The 23875-nt window shown below is 38.0% G+C and overlaps 1 protein-coding gene across 1 annotated transcript; it reads right to left on the minus strand.

Moving 5' to 3' along the window:
• Nucleotides 1–3498: 3498 nt before the first annotated feature.
• Nucleotides 3499–5878, minus strand: LOC140183327 (uncharacterized). The gene is made up of 3 exons (XM_072231645.1): nt 5441–5878; nt 4711–5345; nt 3499–4102 (listed from the first exon to the last, which is right to left on the minus strand). The coding sequence occupies exons 1-3, from the start codon at nt 5876–5878 to the stop codon at nt 3499–3501; spliced, it is 1677 nt and encodes a 558-aa protein (XP_072087746.1).
• Nucleotides 5879–23875: the final 17997 nt, after the last annotated feature.

Here is a 23875-nt window from a genome sequence, read left to right on the forward strand (position 1 = left end):
AAGCGTGGCGTCAAAGCTTAGATACAGCCACGCTTTCTAAGCGTGGCAATAGACAGAGATATGGCCATATGGCCACGTTTTTAAAGCGTGGCAAAATAGATGGTCAGTAACCTAGTTCCCTTTTTAATCTTCATAAATAAAACCTTACATGAATTCATAGATAATTTTTAATTTAGTCAATGACCAATAATCAAGTAATCGAACTTTCATAAAATTGTCACCAAAATAAGTGTGTGATCACATAACAACATACACTAACAAAATACCAAAAGTGAAAATCATAACTACTCATGAATTCCTACTACATGAATTAGAATTCCTAATCAAAGTCTTATTCAAAGTACCAAAAGCGAAAGTCATAACTTCTCATGAAATTCCTAATACATGAATTAGAATTCCTAATTAATCAAAGTCTTCTTGTACTTCATGCCAAGATATAAAAACTTCATGTATCATTGCAAGGTAAATTGTTTTGACCTGTGCCCTGCAAAATAAAAAACACAAATGAACAACGACAAATGAAAAATGGATGATGCAGTAAACTTCAGCCCACTAATTTTTCTAACAATCAGATTTGACATCAAACTTAGTTTTTGTAACATAAAAAGCGTTCTAACAATCAAATTTAATTTTGCTACATATATCCACTAATCTGCACAAGGATTCTGAAAATCTCCTTTATATTTGATATCAAACAAACAACTTATTGTTCAATAAATAAATCTGATTTATAGCATCAATAAAAACGTGATACAACATTCATGTTCTTTCAGCCAATGTTAGATATTTTGTTGTTGAGCCAAGCCTAAACCTAACAAACTAAAACTGAAACATATATTACTTATTTTTAACAAAATAAAGATGTGAATGTGGCATAAGGTCTCTGGCAGCAATTTAATTTTGATCATGCGCCTACACAATATGATGATATCAGCCAGTACCATTAATATCTCTCTAACATTTCACAACACACTGAAATTTGAATCGTGCATTCAGAATTTTCAGATAGAAGGAACCAATAAGTGAAATAAGTGAAAAAGAATATGCAAAACGAACAACAATGGCAACTAGTTCGAACCTTCCAAATTCTAACAAACTTAACTCTTTCCACCAGTCATAGTTATTCAAAATCATATTAGAACCTTCCAAGTTCGAATTCAGCAACAACAAACAAAATTGAAGTACTTGGTTATATTCCAACATTTTTATTAATAAAAATATTATAATTTTACCTACATCATCTTTGTGTGGAATGTGAGTTGATTCGGAGGAGCGAGGAGTATTTTTTGCTCTGCTACTTGAGGTATCCAAAGGAGAATCTTGGGCAGCTTGAACTAAGGCTGTTACCTCTTCATCACTCATTCCAGGGTTGAGTTGGTGCACCAATACCTTTAATAAACCACATACACCATCCATCTTCTTCTCTAATGATGAGACCTTAGTGTTATATTCAACTTTTATGTGGCGAATCTCCTCATCTATTTTAAGAGAGCTTCTTGTAATCGAAGCCCCATAACAACGAACTCGACCTGGTTGGTCCTTTCCTAACACTCCTACAAATGCATCCTCTTCATTTTCTCCTACTTTTAAGCGGTTCTGAAGTTCAGTCTATCAAAAAGCAACAACCAATAAGGTTCAAAGTCACATTAACTCAATTTAGATAGAAATCACATCAGAATTCATAATGTACATATCCAAAATACAAATACAAACAACTTCTATGTTTAGATAGAAATTCATAATGTGGCTTGTGTTTTAGCATCAATTTCTTTTCCTTTTTTACTTGTGCGAGTTGCTATGAAAACTTCAGCCCTTGATGGTTCTTCACTGTTCTCTTTAGAGTCGCGCTAGAGTACACAGAGAAAAGTTTACATGAAGCATACTAACTAGGCAACTACACCATGAATACATATAAAAGAGAAATCACAAAGAATAAGGTATATTACCAGCTGCTTACGCACTATTCCAAAATTTGTGGATCCCATTCGGTGTGGACATGTTTGTTTCAACCTATTTTCAATATTCTTAGCAGAGATAGCCTAAATATAAAGAATCAACCTAAGTTAGGAACATGAAGAATCAATGATAGTATGCTAGATGGTATAGGAAGAAATAAAAGGCAATATTACCTTGATGGCCGGAAGACTCCAATACCGAATTAGTTTGCGAAATTGAACCTCGGGAATATCTAATGGTCGGTTCTTTATCATTTCTTTCTTTGTGTTGTACTTCACGAAATGCTCTTTTTTTATTTCTCTCTTATATTTTTTCCATGCACCACAAAATCCCCGCATTACCCACGGCTTTGAACCTATAGGAAGAATGAACTTTTGCTATGCAAACACAACACATTAGAATATCAACGGTTAGCACAAATAATGTGACAAATAAATTAACAAAAAATTATCTATAATGCCATATTTACATACATTAGCATACTCCCACATGTCCTCTTTGAGTTTATTAGGCACACCATGCCAACTAGTATATAACAAAGTCACAAAACGAGGGTTTCTAACTATTGTGCCCAATAGTTGGTTGAGGTCAGATACAACCTCGTTGGTTGGACCTACAGGCTGCCCTTGAAAAAATACCACCTCCCGTCGATCATTAAAATCTGTGGCATGAAGCTTTTTGCACGTAGTTTTTCCACGGGTTTTCTTCTTTATTGTGCCTAAGTCCGAATAAAATAACATAATTCAATTGAGAAGTAATATAAGCTCTAATTAGACAATGAACTAAACAAGAAAAGTACCTTCATTACTAGTTTGTCCTCCACTACCCGCATCATTTGCATTATCATCAAGCTCATTTTCTTCATCTTCCTCATCTTCTTCATCTTCCAAATTTATCCCATGTACCTTAAAATACATGTCAAGACTCATTCCTTTTTTATTTGAAGTTGCACTTATCTCGCTTGTATCTTCTCCGTCATCATCAGAATTTATGTCATTTTGATCCATTGCATTAGGTTCAGCAGTCCTTTGATTCCTAGTTTTAGAGTTCTTTTCAACTTCAAACATTGTCTCATTTCCATTATGCGTGCATTCTTGAAAAAGTGCAGTTGGTTGAGCCTTCCTTGTCTTCTTTGGAGTCCTAACTTGCTCTTCAAATACATCCTCCACTATTGTGATGGGTTGTTTGCTTGTTGGATCCTTTGGAGCTTGAGCTTGCAAGGTAGCCTTGTTATTTTCAGCCATGATCCTTTCTCTCTTAATATTGTATTGTTTTAGCAATTCAGCACTTGACTTCACTTGTGTAACCTCAAAGGAATTGTTTTTTTTTTTGGGCTTTTTCCTTTCATTTTTTGGCCTAAGGTAAGTATCCGCTTTCTTTTAATGATCTCCCCTTTCTCCATTCTGCATACACAAAATAATAACAATGAATAAAATGCTAATTAAATAATAATTAAATGAGCATAATCAACTAAAGCAAGTAATTAACTAAGCAAAACAACTAAGGAAAGTGGGTTGTTTAGGATTCTACCAAAAAAACTTGTCAAGATGTTCCAGAGTCAAGGTCCTCCATGTACTCATATTCGCTTTCCTCGTCTTCCTCACAATATTGTTTGGCAAACATGTTTAGATCCATATCTATAATAGTTGCTCGTAGATCATTCCTAACTAGATCAATTTCGCCATTATCATTTGGAAGACATGGAATCACTTCAGGTTCGCATGGCTCCCTTGCATATATTATGGGGGAATCAGACTCAAGGTCATCACTTACCCTAAATAAATCTCTTGGAATTGTTTTCATAACATAGTGCTTGTCACTGACATATGGGTCTTGCACATAAAAGCATTGGTTTACTTGAGATGCCAGCACAAATGGTTCTTCTTGGTAGCATTTTTTATTGAAATACACATATGAAAGACCAAAGTTCTCTTTTGCAGCTGTATACCACTCACACTTAAACAAGACTACCTTAAATTGGCCATAATAATCTAACTCAAACATATCAACTATTCTACCATAGTAGGCTACTTTTGCTTCAATTGGGTTCTTATCTTTCACACTAGCAAAACTAGGCGTCAATGCCTCTAATGTGACACCACTATTTTGAGTTTTACGTCTCGCATCACGGTGCCTTGTATGGAACCTATACCCATTGATAATATAACCTGAAAATCTTTTTGCAACTCGATTTGGACCCCTAGCCAACCCTTTTGCCCAACTAGGCACATCCTTTTTCATGGCATGAATTTTAAACCATTCTGAAAATTGTTGACTGCGGTCCTTGGCTTTCTCCCACTTTGTTCTTCATGGATTGTTATCATTAACTGCCTCCTCATGCTCTCTGAAGAGATTAAATATTCATAGTCTTAGTTGTTAGTAAGGTTAAATATGATGATTGAGATCTAACAAATGATAATGAATAAAACAAAATACCTCATGTAGACTTCGATCTTATCACAATTGTTTAGGATGTATGCATGACCTTGTATTTCTGATTTTTCATCTAAAATAAACAAATCTCCCATTCTTCCACCAAGAGGACATCCTTTGCATGGAAATAAATTAGGAGTTTGCACCTCATCTGAAACACACTCATCATTGTTCCGAGGGATTCTATTAAATCTTGTATGAACATCTTCATGCAAATATCTTGAGCAAAAATTTATACACTCATTCGCCAAATATCCTTCGGCAATAGATCCTTCTGGACGACTTCTATTACGATCATATGATTTTAGTGTGCACATATACCGTTCGACAGGGTACATCCAACGATATTGAACTAGACCACCTAACCTCACCTCATTTGCCAAATGAATAGGCAAGTGCACCATTATGTTAAAAAAGCTAGGAGGAAAAATCCTCTCCAATTGGCATAATGTCTCAGCAATCTCTGCTTCTAAGTTAACTACCTCATCCAGGCTAATTACCTTCTGACATATTCGGTGAAAAAATGAACATAATCGAACTAGAGTGATGGCAACATGGTCAGGAAGTATGCTCTTGATTGGTACTTGCAACAAGTAATGCAACATGAAATGAGCATCATGGGTCTTGTAACCGGAAATCTTCTTTTCTGTTTCATGCACACATCGAGCAATATTGGAAGCGCTACCGTCTGGTAATTTTGCCGCTTTCAACACACTACAAAAGATTGTTTTCTCTGCTGGAGTCATTGAAAAGCATGCCTTTGCTAACTTAGTTTTTTTTCCATCCTTTGTATCTTTTGGTTGAAGGTTTTTCCTGATACCCATGTCTTTAAGGTCAAAACGAGCAGCTGCATGATCTTTTGTCTTTCCGGGAATATCTAAAAGAGTTCCAATTATGCTATCAACTATATTCTTCTCTATGTGCATGACATCAAGATTGTGTCTAAACATGTTGGACTTCCAATATGGTAAATCAAAAAAGATTGACCATTTTTCCAATTTGATATGCCATTCTTTGATCTCTTTTTCTTCTTCCCAAAAGAATTATCTACCTCTCGCAATATATCAAATACAGCTGAACCTTCTAATAACTGTGGTGGAGACCTGAGTTCAGTTTTTCTGTTGAAAGATCTTTTGTTATGCCTCCATGGATGATTCATGGGTAAAAACCTTCGGTGATCCATATAAACAGTCTTGTGACTATGTTTCAGATAGATAGAAGAAGTCTCATCATTACAACATGGACAAGCCAATTTTTCCTTTGTACTCCACCTAGATAACATAGCATACGCAGGGAAGTCATTAATTGTCCACAAAAGGCATGCTCTCATGTTGAATGTTTTGTTTTCTTTCGAATCATATGTTTCGACACCTGACTCCCATAATTCTTTTAATTCTTCAATCAACGATTGAAGATAGATATCAATGTCATTTCCCGGTGATTGTGGTCCAGGAATGAATAAAGATAGCATAAAATAATCAGGCTTCATGCTCATCCAAGGGGGTAGATTATACACCATCAAAACAACAGGCCATGTACTATGTGTACTGCTCAAAGTTCGGAATGGATTGAATCCGTCGCTTGCTAATCCAAGTCTCACATTACGAGGCTCCTTTGCAAAATCTTCATGTCAATTGTCAAATGCTTTCCAAGATTCACCATCGGCAGGATGCCTTAAGGACCCGTCTTTATCATGCTCATTGTGATGCCAAGACATAGCTTCGATAGTTCTTGTGCACATAAAAAGCCGTTGAAGTCTGGGAATCAAAGGGAAATGCCTTAGAGTTTTCGCAGCAACTTTGCGAGGCTTTCTAGATGAGGTAACATCATCCTCTTCTTCATGATGCTCAATATAACGGGATATTCCACAGACATGACAAGATGAGTCATTCTCATACCCGTTCCGATACAACATGCAATCATTGTGACATGCATCGATCTTTTGGTAGTCAAGACCCAAGTTCTTCACCATATTCTTGGTTTTATCAAAAGAAATAGGAACATTCAAATATGGCATTGCTTCTTTCAATAATTTCAAGAGAGAAGTAAATGACGCATTACTCCAACCATGCAAGCATTTTAACAAGTAAAGACGAATGGTAAAGGATAATCTTGTGAATCCTTTACACCCGGGGTATAGTTCTTGGCTTGCCTCGTCTACCAATTTATAAAATTCCTTTGCACATTTGTTAGGCCCCATGTTTTGTCCGTCAACTTGTGTATTATCTTGAAATCTATCACGTAACAACTCATCAATGTTATCATTGCAGTTATATTCACCGCCTATGTCACTGTCAATATCCATAGCAAAAAGTGATTCCCCATGATTAAACCACCGCCTATAACCTTTTACAAAACCGTGGCATATTAGATGATCATATATGTCATCTCTCTTTAACCAAAATATATTACAATACTTTGCACAAGGGCATTGAATTTCTTCCCCTTAAGGAACTCCCTTTGATGAGAAAGCAAAGTGTAAAAATCTTTCTACACCAACTTGATATTCTTTCTCATGACCGTGGTGTATCCATCCAGTCTTTTGACATATCCATCGAAAACCTATATATTTCACGTAGATAGCTAAGTTTCTAAATTGAAGTCCTTACTGTTCGTCTCACTAACTGCAAATCTAGCTTCCTACTTAACTAAGAGACAATATTGTGCAAGCCTCGAAAATACTTTGAAGGCATTAGACATAAAATAATAGAGAAAATTGAATTTTAGCAATGCTTAAAGAAGTGCCTAAAGTGATGAGTGCCTCAGGAAAGCACCAAGTTGCACGCATGACATCAATAACAAATTAATATATGTATTTAAATTTGCATAAACCAACCTTAATTACTATCTTAATCCGTTCCACAACAGCAACAAAATGGTAGCACAGCAGAAGTTGAATTAGAGAGGTAGCAACATCAGCGAATAGCTACTCAGCAGCAGCAGATTATCATATTACCACAGGAGCAGCAGAATAAAGAAGTGGCAATAGTAGTGGATAGATAACAAAAATAGCCTGAACAATAGACAATATAATAATAGTGCATGATTGAGAAATGCAAATACAAATTCAAATGGCTGTTCAGAATTTCATATTATATTAGATAATGGCAGCACAATGCAAGCATCAGAAACCACATCAAAGTAGGGACACAATGTTTTCTATCACAAACAAATGAATAACCTCAATCTCTCAGAATTAGCAGAAATCCTTCTCATTGAAAACATCAATTTAATTTCTATTTACTTTCAGATATCCAATGTTTTAGGCCACAGTCCCATGTGCTTTTGTACAATGTGAAATTAATTTTAATTATTTACTTAATAGTGAAAAGAAAATGAAAAATAAGATCCATGAATAATTGTTGCAAAAGAATCCAAGTGCAATTGCATGATCAAACAACAAAATAAGAATGAGCTAAACCGGATTAATCAAACAGAAATAAAATCAAATGAGATGAAAGGGGAACCTGGGAAGTAGGAAATTGGAGCAGAGGAAGGGAAGGGAAAACAGTAAAATCAGCAGCAGCCAATAATTAAGGATGTAATGAGCATGAAGGCATAATAAGCACAAAGAATCGCAACAAGGAAACGAGTTGCTAACACATGGCACGAAGCAGCAACACTTATTAAACAGCAGCAATAAATAGCATATTTCCCAGGTTCAAGCAAGCAGCAAACAGAATTCATATGACTTAACCAGTTCCACAAACTGAAATCATTGCAGTTCATATAATATGGACAAAGCAACAAGCAGAGCAGAACTCAGCAACAACAAACCAAGAAAAATTAATGAAACAGTAACACTTCCATAGCATCTATTTTGGACAATGAAAAAAAATACAACAAACAGCAATCACAAGTCTAGAAATCAACACCAAAACAGCACAATAAACAAGTTCATCCAGGGCAGCTTTCAGAGGAAAGACAAATTCATTCCAAACAGCAGCAGTAAACAAAACAAAACCTACATCCACTAACCAGTCCATATTCTCTAACCACCTAATTCAACTAAACTAAATTAGTTGAACTAAACAAGCTAAACAGAATGAGCTAAAATAGATTAATCAAACAGAAATAAAATCAAATGAGATGAAAGGGGAACCTGGAAAGCAGGGAATTGGAGCAGGGGAAGGGAAGGAAAAATAGTAAAATCAGCAGCAGCCAATGATTAAGGATGTAATGAGCATGAATGCATAATAAGCCCAAAGAAACGTGGTGGACGAAATTGTGATCCATATTCTTTTGTACTTGTATGAAATCATTATTGTGGCACCAGTTGAATTCACAACTCCGTTCAACTAACCAGCAAGTGTACTGGGTCGTCCAAGTAATAAACCTTACGTGAGTAAGGGTCGATCCCACAGAGATTGTTGGTATGAAGCAAGTTATGGTCACCTTGTAAATCTCAGTTAGGCAGATTAAATTGGTTTATGGGTTTTCGAAAATTAATAATAATTGGAAAATAAAAAGGATAGAAATACTTATGTAAATCAATAGTGAGAATTTCAGATAGGTGTATGGAGATGCTGTGCTCCTCTCAAAACTCTACTTCACTACTCGCTCTTCCTTCAATCGTTCTTACTCCTTTCCATGGCAAGCTGTATGTAGGGCATCACCATCAGCGGTGGCTACTTTCAATCCTCTCGGAAAAATGATCCTATGCGCTGTCACTGCACGGCTAATCGTCTGGAGGCATCACCCTTGGTTGATGGCTACATCCCGTCCTCTCAGTGAAAACGTTCCTATCCTCTGTCACAGCACGGCTAATCATCTGTCAGTTCTCAATCAGGTTGGAATAGAATCCATTGATTCTTTTGCATTTGTCACTAACGCCCAGCCTTCAGGAGTTTGAAGCTCGTCACAGTCATTCAATACCGGAATCCTACTCGGAATACCACAGACAAGGTTAGACTTTCCGGATTCCCAGGATCCTACTCGGAATACCACAGACAAGGTTAGACTTTCCGGATCCTCATGAATGCCGCCATCTATCTAGCTTATACCACGAAGATTCTGTTGGGGATTCTAAGAGATATGCGCCCGGCCTAAGGTAGAACGGAAGTGGTTGTCAATCACGCGCGTGCATAAGTGAGAATGATGATGAGTGTCATGGATCATCACATTCATCAAAGTATTGTGCAACGTATATCTTGGAATAAGAATAAGAGAGAATTGAATAAAAAGTAATAGTGATTGTATTGAAACTTGAGGTACAGCAGAGCTCCACACCCTTAATCTATGGTGTGTAGAAACTCCACTGTTGAAAATACATAAGTAAAAGGTTCAGGCATGGCCGAATGGCCAGCCCCCTTGAGTGATCAAGTGACCGAATAATCAAAGGCTAAACAGTCAAGAGATTAAACTGTCAAAAGATGTCTAATACAATAGTAACTTATCCTATTTATACTAGACTAGCTACTAGGGTTTACATGAGTAAGTATTTGATGCATAAATCCACTTCCGGGGCCCACTTGGTGTATGCTTGGGCTGAGCTTGATCTATCCACGAGCTGAGGCTTCTCTTGGAGTTGAACTCTGAGTTATGACGTGTTTTGGGCGTTTAACTCCGGATCATGACATTTTTCTGGCGTTTAACTCTAGACAGCAGCATCTACTTGGCGTTCAACGCCAAGTTACGTCGTCAATTTCCGAATAAAGTATGGACTATTATATATTGCTGGAAAGCTCTGGATGTCTACTTTCCAACGCCGTTGAGAGCGCGCCAATTGGAGTTCTGTAGCGTCAGAAAATCCATTTCGAGTGCAGGGAGGTCAGATTCCAACAGCATCAGTAGTCCTTTTGTCAGCCTTTTTCAGAGTTTTGCTCAAGTCCCTCAATTTCAGCCAGAAATTACCTGAAATCACAGAAAAACACACAAACTCATAGTAAAGTCCAGAAATGTGAATTTAACATAAAAACTAATGAAAACATCCCTAAAAGTAGCTTGAACTTACTAAAAACTACCTAAAAACAATGCCAAAAAGCGTATAAATTATCCGCTCATCACAACACCAAACTTAAATTGTTGCTTGTCCCCAAGCAACTGAAAATCAAATAGGATAAAAGAAGAGAATATGCTATAAATTTCAGAATATCAATGAATATTAATTATAATTAGATGAGCGGGACTTGTAGCTTTTTGCCTCTGAACAGTTTTGGCATCTCACTTTTTCCTTTGTAGTTTAGAGTGATTGGCGTCTCTGGGAACTTAGAGTTTTGGATAGTGTTATTGACTTTCCTAGTTAAGCATGTTGATTCTTGAACACAACTACTTATGAGTCTTGGCCGTGGCCCTAAGCACTTTGTTTTCCAGTATTACCACCGGATACATAAATGCCACAGACACATAACTGGGTGAACCTTTTCAGATTGTGACTCAGCTTTGCTAGAATCCCCAGTTAGTGGTGTCCAGAGCTCTTAAGCACACTCTTTTGCTTTGGATCACGACTTTAACCACTCAGTCTCAAGCTTTTCACTTGGACCTTCATGACACAAGCACATGGTTAGGGACAGCTTGATTTAGCCGCTTAGGCTTGGATTTAATTTCCTTGGGCCCTCCTATCCATTGATGCTCAAAGCCTTGGATCCTTTTTTACCCTTGCCTTTTGGTTTTAAGGGCTATTGGCTTTTTCTGCTTGCTTTTTCTTTTTCTTTCTATTTTTTTTTCGCTATTTTTTTTCGCAAGCTTTCTTTTTCACTGCTTTTTCTTGCTTCAAGAATCAATTTCATGATTTTTCAGATTATCAATAACATTTCTCTTTGTTCATCATTCTTTCAAGAGCCAACAATTTTAACACTCATAAACAACAATATCAAAAGACGTATGCACTATTCAATCATTCATTCAGAAAATAAAAAGTCTTGTCACCACATCAATATAATTAAATTAAATTCAATGATAAATTCGAAATTCATGTACTTCTTGTTCTTTTGAATTAAAACATTTTTCATTTAAGAGAGGTGAAGGACTAATGGATTTTATTCATAGCTTTAAGGCATGGTTACATACTAATGATCATGAAGTAGAGACACAAAACATAGATAAACACAACATTAAAAACCGAAAACAGAAAGAAATAAAGAACAAGGAATGAATCCACCTTTAGTGGCGTCTTCTTCTTGAAGGACCAATGTTGTTCTTAAGCTCTTCTATGTCCCTTCCTTGCCTTTGTTGCTCCTCCCTCATTGCTCTTTGGTCTTCTCTTATTTCTTGGAGAATGATGGAGTGCTCATGATGTTCTACCCTTAATTGTTCCACATTGTGGCTCAAATCTTCTAAGGAGGTGTTGAGTTGCTCCCAATAGTTGTTGGGAGGAAAGTGCATCCCTTGAGGCATCTCAGGGATTTCTTGATGATGAGCTTCCTCATGAATCTCTTGAGAACCGTGCATGGTCTCTCTTGCTTGCTCCATCCTCTTCTTGGTGATGGGCTTATCCTCTTCAATGGGGATATCTCCTTCTATGATAACTCCAGCTGAGTAACACAGATGGCAAATAAGGTGAGGAAAAGCTAGCCTTGCCATGGTGGAGGACTTGTCGGCTATTTTGTAGAGTTCATTGGAGATGACCTCATGAACTTCTACTTCCTCTCCAATCATGATGCTATGAATCATGATGGCCCGATCCACAGTAACTTCAGATCGGTTGCTAGTAGGAATGATGGAGCGTTGTATGAACTCCAACCAACCTCTAGCCATAGGCTTGAGATCCAGTCTTCTTAGTTGGACTGGCTTGCCTTTGGAGTCTCTCTTCCATTGAGCTCCTTCCACACATATGTCCATAAGGACTTGGTCCAACCTTTGATTAAAGTTGACCCTTCTAGTGTAGGGGCGTTCATCTCCTTGCATCATGGGCAAGTGAAACGCCAACCTCACATTTTCCGGACTAAAATCTAAGTATTTCCCCCGAACCATTGTGAGATAGGTCTTTGGATTCGGGTTCATACTTTGATCATGGTACCTAGTGATCCATGCATTGGCATAGAACTATTGAACCATTAAGATTCCGACTTGTTGCATGGGGTTGGTTAGGACTTCCCAACCTCTTCTTTGGATCTCATGTCGGATCTCCGGATACTCATTCTTTTTGAGCTTGAAAGGGACCTCGGGGATCACCTTCTTCTTTGCCACAACATCATAGAAGTGGTCTTGATGGCTCTTGGAGATAAATCTTTCCATCTCCCATGACTCGGAGGTGGAAGCTTTTGTCTTCCCTTTCCCTTTTCTAGAGGATACTCCGGCCTTAGGTGCCATTGATGGTAATGGAAAAACAAAAAGCTTATGCTTTTACCACACCAAACTTAAAATATTGCTCGCCCTCGAGCAAGAAAGAAAAGAAGAGAAGAAGAAGAAGAAGAGAATATGGTAGAGAGGGAGAGATGTAGGTTCGGCTAAGAGGGAGAAGAGGGGTTTGGGTTGTGTGAAAATGAAGGAGAATGGAAGGGTATTTATAGGGAGAGGGGAGGGTGTATGTTCGGCCATTTTGGGTGGGAATGGGTGGGAAATTGATTTTGAATTCTATGAAGGTAGGTGGGGTTTATGGGGAAGAGTGGGTTGATGTGAGTGGTGAATAGGGTAATTGGGAAGAGGAATTGAGGTGATTGGTGAAAGTTGTTGGGAAGTGTGACATGGGGAGTAGGAGAGTGTAATTAGGATTAGGAGAGTGTAATTAGGATTAGGAGGTAAGGTGGGAATATGGTAGGTGGGGATCCTGTGGGGTCCACAGATCCTGAGGTGATCCTGTGGGGTCCACAGGATTCTGAGGTGTCAAGGAATTCCATCCCTGCACCAAAGAGGCATGTAAAATGCCTTTGCACACCATTCTGGCGTTTAAACGCCCATTGGTGCACGTTCTGGGTGTTCAACGCCCATGTAAAGCATGTTTCTGGCGTTGAACGCCAGTTTCATGCCTGTTACTGGCGTTCAGCGCCAGCTTTTCTTCTCTGGGCACATTCCTGGCGTTCAGCGCCAGAATGTTGCTTGTTTCTGGTGTTCAGCGCCAGAATGGTGCTCTGTTCTGGCGTTGAACGCCGACCAGATGCATCTTACTGGCGTTGAATGCCAGCCTGTGCGTCCTCCAGGGTGTGAATTTTTTTCTTCTGCTGTTTTTGATTCTGTTTTTAATTTTTATGATTTTTTCGTGACTCCTCATGATCATGTACCTAATAAAACACAAAATAACAATAAAATAAAAATTAGATAAATAAAATTGGGTTGCCTCCCAACAAGCGCTTCTTTAATGTCAATAGCTTGACAGTGGCTCTCATGGAGCCACAAGGTGATCAGGTCAATGTTGTATAGTTGCCAACACCAAACTTAGAGTTTGGATATGGGGTCTTAACACCAAACTTAGAGTTTGGTTGTGGCCTCACAACACCAAACTTAGAGTTTGACTGTGTGGGCTCTTCTTGACTCTGAACTGAGAGAAGCTCTTCATGCTTACTCTCTTTTGTCACAGAGGGATGGCCATGTGCCTTAAACACAAGGTAGTCCCCATTCAATTGAAGGACTAATTCACCTCTGTTGACATCTATCACAGCTCCTGCTGTGGCTAGGAAAGGTCTTCCAAGAATGATGCAATCATCCTCTTCCTTCCTAGTGTCTAAGATTATGAAATCAGCAGGGATGTAAAGGCCTTCAACCTTTACTAGCACGTCCTCTACTAACCCATAAGCTTGTCTCAATGACTTGCCTGCCAATTGTAATGAGAACAAGGCAGGTTGTACCTCAATGATCCCCAGCTTCTCTATTACAGAGAGTGGCATAAGATTTATCCCTGACCCCAGATCACACAGAGCTTTTTCAAAGATCATGGTGCCTATGGTACAAGGTATTAAGAACTTGCCAGGATCTTATTTCTTTTGAGGTAGAGTTTTCTGAATCCAAGTATCTAGTTCACTAATGAGCAAGGGAGGTTCACTTTCCCAAGTCTCATTACCAAACAACTTGGCGTTCAGCTTCATGATAGCTCCTAAGTATTGAGCAATTTGCTCTCCAGTCACATCTTCATCCTCTTCAGAGGATGAATAGTCTTCAGAGCTCATGAATGGCAGAAGGAGATTTAATGGAATCTCTATGGTCTCTATATGAGCCTCAGATTCCTTTGGATCCTTAATAGGAAACTCCTTCTTGCTTGAGGGACGTCCTAGGAGGTCTTCCTCACTAGGATTTTCGTCCTCCGTCCTCCCTTGTGCATTCGGCCACATTGATCACATCAATGGCCTTGCACTCTCCTTTTGGATTCTCTTCTGTATTGCTTGGGAAAATACTGGGAGGAGTTTCAATAACTTTCTTACTCAGCTGGCCCACTTGTGCCTCCAGATTTCTGATGGAGGATCTTATTTCATTCATGAAACTGAAAGTGGCCTTTGACAGATCAGAGACTATATTGGCTAAATTAGAAGTGTTTTGTTCAGAATTCTCTGTCTGTTGCTGAGAAGATGATGGATATGGCTTGCTATTGCTCAGCCTATTGCGTCCACCATTGTTAAAGCCTTGTTGAGGCTTTTGTTGATCCTTCCAGGAGAAATTTGGATGATTTCTCCATGATGGGTTATAGGTGTTTCCATATGGTTCACCCATGTAATTAACCTCTGCCATGGCAGGGTTCTCAGGATCATAAGCTTCTTCAGAAGCTGCCTCTCTAGTACTGTTGGATGCATGTTGCCATCCATTCAGATTTTGAGAGATCATGTTGACCTGTTGAGTCAACACTTTGTTCTGAGCCAATATGGCATTCAGAGCATCAATTTCAAGAACTCCTTTCTTCTGAGGTATCCCATTATTCACGGAATTCCTCTCAGAGGTGTACATAAATTGGTTGTTTGCAACCATGTCAATGAGTTCTTGAGCCTCTTCAGGCGTTTTCTTCAGGTGAATAGATCCACCTGCAGAGTGGTCCAATGACATTTTCGAAAATTCAGATAGACCATAATAGAATATATCTAATATGGTCCATTCTGAAAACATGTCAGATGGACATCTTTTGGTCAGCTGCTTGTATCTTTCCCAAGCTTCATAGAGGGATTCACCATCTTTTTGTTTGAAGGTTTGAACATCCACTCTCAGCTTGCTCAGCTTTTGAGGAGGAAAGAATTTATCCAAGAAGGCAGTGACCAGCTTATCCCAGGAGTCCAGGCTATCCTTAGGTTGTGAATCCAACCATATTCTAGCTCTGTCTCTTACAGCAAAAGGGAAAAGCATGAGTCTGTAGACTTCAGGATCAACTCCATTCGTCTTTACAGTCTCACAAATCTGCAAGAACTCAGTTAAAAACTGATAAGGATCTTCAGATGGAAGCCCATAAAACTTGCAGTTTTGTTGCATTAAGGCAACTGGCTGAGGTTTCAGCTCAAAGTTGTTGGCTCCAATGGCAGGAATGGAGATGCTTCTTCCGTCAAACTTGGACGTTGGCTTTGTGAAGTCACCAAGCATTCTCCTTGCATTATTATTATTTTCGGCTGCCATCTCCTTCTCTTGTTCGAAAATTTCTAAAAGGTTACCTTTAGAATAATTTAATTTAGCTTCTCTTAATTTCCTCTTCAGAGTCCTTTCAGGTTCTGGATCAATTTCAACAAGAGTGCCTTTTTCCCTGTTCCTGCTCATATGAAAGAGAAGAAAACAAGAAAAGAAAGAGGAATCCTCTATGTCACAGTATAGAGATTCCCTTATGTTAGTAGAAGAAGAAAGGGGAGAAGAATCCAAACACAAGGGATATAATGAGTTCGGATTTTTAGATGAAGAGAGGTGAAGAGAAGTGTTAGTAAATAAATAATTAAATAGAATAAGAGAAGAGAAGGGAAATTTCGAAAATAATTTTTGAAAAAGAGGTTAGTAATTTTCGAAAATTAAATATAAAGTATAATTAAAATTAAAATTTAAAACAAAAAGAATTTTTGAAAAAGAGAGAGGTATTTTCGAAAATTAGAGAGGGAAAAGTAGTTAGGTGGTTTTGAAAGAGATAAGAAACAAACAAAAAGTTAGTTAGTTGATTGAAAAAGATTTGAAATCAAATTTGAAAAGATAAGAAGATAAGAAGTTAGATAAGATATTTTGAAATTAAATTTTTTTGAAAAAGATAAAATTTTTGAAAAAGATAAGATAAAAGATAAAAAGATATATTTGAAAAAGATTTAATTTTTAAAATGACTTAACTAACAAGAAACTACAAGATAAAATTCTAGAACTTAAAGATTGAACCTTTCTTAACAAGAAAGTAACAAACTTTAAATTTTTGAACCAATCACATTAATTGTTAGCTAATTTTCGAAAATTAGATGTAAAGATAAGAAAAAGATTTTGAAAAAAATAAATTTTTTTTAAAAATTCGAAAATAAGAAAAAAATGGAAAAGGTATGATTTTTGAAAAAGATTTTGAAAAGATAAGATTTTTAAAATTGAAAATTTGACTTGACTTGTAAGAAACAACTAATTTTAAAAATTTTTGACCAAGTCAACCCAAAATTTCGAAAATTTGGAGGAAAATAAGGAAAAGATATTTTTTTGATTTTTGAATTTTTAATTATGAGAGAGAAAAATAACAAAAATACTCAATGCATGAAATTTTTAGATCAAAACAATGAATGCATGCAAGAATGCTATGAATGTCAAGATGAACACCAAGAACACTTTGAAGATCATGATGAACATCAAGAACATAATTTTGAAAAATTTTTGATTCAAAGAAAACATGCAAGACACCAAACTTAGAAATCTTTAATGCATGGACTCTAACAAACAAAAAATGCATATGAAAAACAACAAACAACACAAAATAAGAAAACATCAAGATCAAACAAGAGGACTTATCAAGAACAACTTGAAGATCATGAAGAATACTATGAATGCATGGGATTTTCGAAAAATGCAAGAAAAAATTTTTAAAAGCATGTAATTGACACCAAACTTAAAAATTGACTCAAGACTCAAACAAGAAACACAAAATATTTTTGGTTTTTATGATTTTCTAGTTTTTTTTTGGATTTTTATTGATTTTTTTGAAATTAAAGTTTAGAAACACGAAAAATAAAAGAAAAATTTTGAAAAAGATTTTTGAAAAGAAAATTACCTAATCTGAGCAACAAGATGAACCGTCAGTTGTCCATACTCGAACAATCCCCGGCAACGGCGCCAAAAACTTGGTGGATGAAATTGTGATCCATATTCTTTTGTACTTGTATGAAATCATTATTGTGGCACCAGTTGAATTCACAACTCCGTTCAACTAACCAGCAAGTGTACTGGGTCGTCCAAGTAATAAACCTTACGTGAGTAAGGGTCGATCCCACAGAGATTGTTGGTATGAAGCAAGCTATGGTCACCTTGTAAATCTCAGTTAGGCAGATTAAATTGGTTTATGGGTTTTCGAAAATTAATAATAATTGGAAAATAAAAAGGATAGAAATACTTATGTAAATCAATAGTGAGAATTTCAGATAGGTGTATGGAGATGCTGTGCTCCTCTCGAAACTCTACTTCACTACTCGCTCTTCCTTCAATCCTTCTTACTCCTTTCCATGGCAAGCTGTATGTAGGGCATCACCATCAGCGGTGGCTACTTTCAATCCTCTCGAGAAAATGATCCTATGCGCTGTCACTGCACGGCTAATCGTCTGGAGGCATCACCCTTGGTTGATGGCTACATCCCGTCCTCTCAGTGAAAACGTTCCTATGCTCTGTCACAGCACGGCTAATCATCTGTCGGTTCTCAATCAGGTTGGAATAGAATCCATTGATTCTTTTGCGTTTGTCACTAACGCCCAGCCTTCAGGAGTTTGAAGCTCGTCACAGTCATTCAATACCGGAATCCTACTCGGAATACCACAGACAAGGTTAGACTTTCCGGATTCCCAGGATCCTACTCGAAATACCACAAACAAGGTTAGACTTTCCGAATCCTCATGAATGCCGCCATCTATCTAGCTTATACCACGAAGATTCTGTTGGGGAATCTAAGAGATATGCGCCCGGCCTAAGGTAGAACGGAAGTGGTTGTCAATCACGCACGTGCATAAGTGAGAATGATGATGAGTGTCACGGATCATCACATTCATCAAAGTGTTGTGCAACGTATATCTTGGAATAAGAATAAGAGAGAATTGAATAAAAAGTAATAGTGATTGTATTGAAACTTGAGGTACAGCAGAGCTCCACACCCTTAATATATGGTGTGTAGAAACTCCACTGTTGAAAATACATAAGTAAAAGGTTCAGGCATGGCCGAATGGCCAGCCCCCTTGAGTGATCAAGAGACCGAATAATCAAAGGCTAAACAGTCAAGAGATTAAACTGTCAAAAGATGTCTAATACAATAGTAACTTATCCTATTTATACTAGACTAGCTACTAGGGTTTACATGAGTAAGTATTTGATGCATAAATCCACTTCCGGGGCCCACTTGGTGTATGCTTGGGCTGAGCTTGATCTATCTACGAGCTGAGGCTTCTCTTGGAGTTGAACTCCGAGTTATGACGTGTTTTGGGCGTTTAACTCCGGATCATGACGTTTTTCTGGCGTTTAACTCTAGACAGCAGCATGTACTTGGCGTTCAACGCCAAGTTACGTCATCAATTTCCGAATAAAGTTTGGACTATTATATATTGCTGGAAAGCTCTGGATGTCTACTTTCCAACGCCGTTGAGAGCGCGCCAATTGGAGTTCTGTAGCTCCAGAAAATCCATTTCGAGTACAGGGAGGTCAGATTCCAACAGCATCAGCAGTCCTTTTGTCAGCCTTTTTCAGAGTTTTGCTCAAGTCCCTCAATTTCAGCCAGAAATTACCTGAAATCACAGAAAAACACACAAACTCATAGTAAAGACCAGAAATGTGAATTTAACATAAAAACTAATGAAAACATCCCTAAAAGTAGCTTGAACTTACTAAAAACTACCTAAAAACAATGCCAAAAAGCGTATAAATTATCTGCTCATCAAAACGCAACAAGGAAACGAGTTGCTAACACATGGCACGAAACAGCAACACTTATTAAACAGCAGCAGTAAATAGCATGTTTCCCGGGTTCAAGCAAGTAGCAAACAGAATTCATATGACTTAACCAGTTCCACAAACTGAAATCATTGCAGTTCATATAATATGGACAAAGCAACAAGCAGAGCAAAACTCAGCAACAACAAACCAAGAAAAATTAATGAAACAGTTACACTTCCACATAATCTATTTTGGACAATGAAAAAAAAGTACAACAAACAGCAATCACAAGTCCAGAATTCAACACCAAAACAGCACAATAAACAAGTTCATACAGGGCAGCTTTCAGAGGAAAGACAAATTCATTCCGAACAGCAGCAGTAAACAAAACAAAACCTACATCCACTAACCAGTCCAGATTCTCTAACCACCTAATTCAACTAAACTAAATTAGTTGAACTAAACAAGCTAAACAGAATGAGCTAAACTAGATTAATCAAACAGAAATAAAATCAAATGAGATGAAAGGGGAACCTGGGAAGCAGAGAATTGGAGCAGGGGAAGGGAAAGGAAAACAGTAAAACAGGGTCTAGTAGTGGCTCTTAACAGAATCTTGGACAAGTTCCCCAAGAGTGCCATGCTGAAAAAGAATAAAGGTAACTAATTAGTTCAAATAAACGACATCATATCAAGTATTGATAAGACGATTGTATGATTATCTTAAAATTCATTCACGAAGTCACAGTCCACCAATAGAAATGACATCATATAAAGTCAGTAACTTAAAACCTCTTCAGGGGAAAGCTAATAATAAAGAAAGCCATTAGTGGTGAAAATATTTTTTAGGCAAAAGGCAAAAAACAGTGAGAATTAATGGAATACCAAAACCAGCAAGAAAACACACTTTTATGTGACTTCGGCATCTTTCATCAGAAGCGAGTTTTTATGCAAAGTGGAGAGAAGAATCCAAAAGAAAATACAATTGACGCTAATAAGTGAGTGATGTTAGTCCCTTAAAATGAGCACGGGAGTTTCAACCATATCATCTCACAGACGCACACACACACTGGCATATATAATCACTTGACAAGCATCAAGCGGACAATTAAAAAGAAATTAAAAAAATGCTAAGATGTTGGTCTTAACAATGCAACTGTTTTAGGCTCCAGGCCACCATTGTATTATTCAAGACACACAAACAAAGTGATGATGAAATAATGCTCATTCATTATCGTCCATACAAATTAAGTAATACTCTTAACTTAAAAAACACCGATCCACCAAATAAAATTAAAATTAAAATAACTAGTTTAAAATAAAAATTAAAAACATCAATTTAATGTACTTAAATAATGAGATTAATATTTGGTTCTAGTCAACTTCTATAATTCCATTTATCAGCATAAAATATGGTTTTGACTTCAATCATTCACAACTGCACAAGGAAGAAGATAGATTTTACTCTTTCTAACACCAACACGAGTAAATTACAGAAGCCTTGTGTCTCACATGGCTGAGACATTTCATTCATCATCATCAGCATTCATCATAGTAGGAAAAAGTTCATGGAATCCATTATTACACGCGAACAACATATATTAACAGTCAACATAAGATGTTGAAAATCATAGGAGAATATAGTGAATAGAGTGCACCTTTGTGGCTTTGTCATTCCAGAAAAAAACCACGTACGTCCACAGCATCGCAAGCAACGCGTGTTCAGCATTATCATTTAACCAAGAAGGAACATGCGATCAAAGAGAACGAATCAGAGAAAGCCCTAAAAGTAAAAACAACGGAAAAACTGAGAAAATAAAAAGAGGAAAATCGATCATACCTTTGGAATTCGAGGGCTTGGAAGAGAAGAAGAGGGAGGAGCTTGCCGTCGCCCATGTTTGCTGGAGCTTGAAGGTGAACAGAGTGATCCACAATGATTCGAAGAAGAACAAGAAAGAGCCAAGGCGAAGGCGAACGGTGAACGGCGAAGGCGAACGGCGAAGGGCGAAGGGCGAACGGTGAAGGCGAAGGCGAACGGTGAACGGCGAAGGGAGGAGCTCTCTGTACGTAGTTTCGAAGGTGAAAGAGAGATTAGGGTTAGTGGTTTCGAAGGGGAAAGAGAGATTAGGGTTGGGGACCGGGTTGGGGGTCGGGTTTGGGCCGGGTTGGGAGCCGGGTTTGGGTCAATCAGTTGGGGCCCTCTCGCCACGCTTTTAAAACGTTATTGTTGCTCTCTACGGCCACGCTTTTGAAGCGTGGCAGAAAAGAAACTTATGGCCACGCTTTTAAAGCGTGGAAAAAGTGTACCAGCATATAGCCACGTTTTGTAAGCGTGGCCGTAATGAAACCCTGTCGCCAAGCTTTTAAAACGTCCTTGTTTCTCTCTATGGCCACGCTTTTAAAGCGTGGCAAGAAAAAAGCGTGGCCATAGGCCTCTTTTCTTGTAGTGTGACTCTTGAGTTATCAAACTCATCGTGATTGATAATTGTTATTCTTGCTTATTAATTTAGATTCCTATAACTCTAGTCTTTCCTTAAGGAGTTGACTAGGACTTTAAGTATTGAATTAATTTATCCACTTAACTGACCTTCATAGTTAGAGGTTGACTTAGTGGTAGCAAAAATATAATTCTCATCACCATTGATAAGGATAACTAGGATAGGACTTCCAGTTTTCATACCTTGCCAAGAGTTTTATTAGTTATTAATTAATTAATTCCTGCAATTTATTTCTCTTGTTCAAACCTTTTTAAAAACCCAAAAATACTATTTTCCATAACCAATAATAAATCATACTTCCCTGTAATTCCTTGAGAAGACGACCCGAGGTTTGAATACTTCGGTTTATAAATTTATTGGGTTTTGTTACTTGTGACAACCAAACGTTTGTAAGAAGGGGATTCTAGTCAGTTTAGAAGCTATACTTACAACGGGACTTTATTTGTGAAAATTCTAGATCGCGCGAGAGTTTCGTTCTTCAAAGGGCTAGAAGAAGTTGGTGAATAAGTGGTTGAATGTGAAGAACTTTGTCAAGAGGAAGAGGTTGAAGTTGAAGATGCTTGCCAATAGGTGGAGATAGTCAAGAAAGAGCACAAGGGAGTAGACCTCGCATTGGCTAAGTATGAGGAGGTCCCCCTTCCTATGTCACCATCCTACACAACATTCAAGTGGGTAAAATTCTTATCTCTAATCTTTACTTTCCCACTTGAATATGGTTTGATTGAAAATGATGGTCAACTTAGAACTCTTTGTGAAGTTAAGAGTGGGAGAGAGTTGTGTAGTGGTTGGGAACATCACTCGAAGTTCATAATGGTTGCATGCTCAAAGTTGAATAGTCATGGTTGGTGTTCATACCCTGGGTTGAGTTCTCCGACCCGGGATGTTCTATAGACAAAGCAACCGACCTCTTCAAAGGTCAGGAGGACCCGACCTCTTCTCAAAGAGGTCGGCCAAATCACAGGAAGGTGGTGCACGAAATTGCAATCACACTTCTGCAATTCCGCACAATTAACCAGCAAGTGCACTGGGTCATCCAAGTAATACCTTACGTGAGTAAGGGTCGATCCCAGGGAGATTGTAGGCTTGAAGCAAGCTATGGTTATCTTGTAACTCTTAGTCAGGATATCAATAATTATCAGGGTTGATTGTAAAAAGCAAAAGAACATGAAATAAGTACTTGTTTTGCAGTAATGGGGAACAGGTTGAGGTTTTGGAGATGCTCTATCTTCTGAACCTCTGCTTTCCTACTGTCTTCTTCTTCAAGCATGCAAGGCTCCTTCCATGGTAAGCTGTATGTAGGGTTTCACCATTGTCAATGGCTACCTCCCATCCTCTCAGTGAAAATGTTCAACGCGCTCTGTCACAGCACGGCTAATCATCTGTCGGTTCTCAATCGGGTTGGAATAGAATCCAGTGATTCTTTTGCGTCTGTCACTAACACCCCAGCCCTCAGGAGTTTGAAGCTCGTCACAATCATTCAATCCTTGAATCCTACTCAGAATACCATAGACAAGGTTTAGACCTTCCGGATTCTCTTGAATGCCGCCATCAATTCTAGCTTATACCACGAAGATTCTGATTAAGGAATCCAAGAGATATCTACTCAATCTAAGGTAGAACGGAGGTGGTTGTCAGGCACACGTTCATAGTTGAGAATGATGATGAGTGTCACGGATCATCACATTCATCAGGTTTAGGAACAAGTGATATCTTAGAATGGAAGCAAGCATGATTGAATGAAAAACAGTAGTAATTGCATTAATCCATCAAGACACAGCAGAGCTCCTCACCCCAACCATGGGGTTTAGAGACTCATGCCGTAGAAGATACAATGAGAAACGTGTAAAGTGTCATGAGGTAAAGATGCAATGTCAAAAGATCCTATTAATAGTGAACTAGTAACCTAAGGTATACAGAAATGAGTAAATGACGTAAAAATCCACTTCCGGGGTCCACTTGGTGTGTGCTTGGGCTTAGCATTGAAGCTTTCATGTGTAGAGACTTTTTCTGGAGTTAAACGCCAGCTTTTATGCCAGTTTGGGCGTTTAACTCCAATTTTTGTGCCAGTT

The sequence above is a fragment of the Arachis hypogaea genome, chromosome 1, assembly GCF_003086295.3.
Source record: "Arachis hypogaea cultivar Tifrunner chromosome 1, arahy.Tifrunner.gnm2.J5K5, whole genome shotgun sequence".
Taxonomy (NCBI): Eukaryota; Viridiplantae; Streptophyta; class Magnoliopsida; order Fabales; family Fabaceae; genus Arachis; species Arachis hypogaea.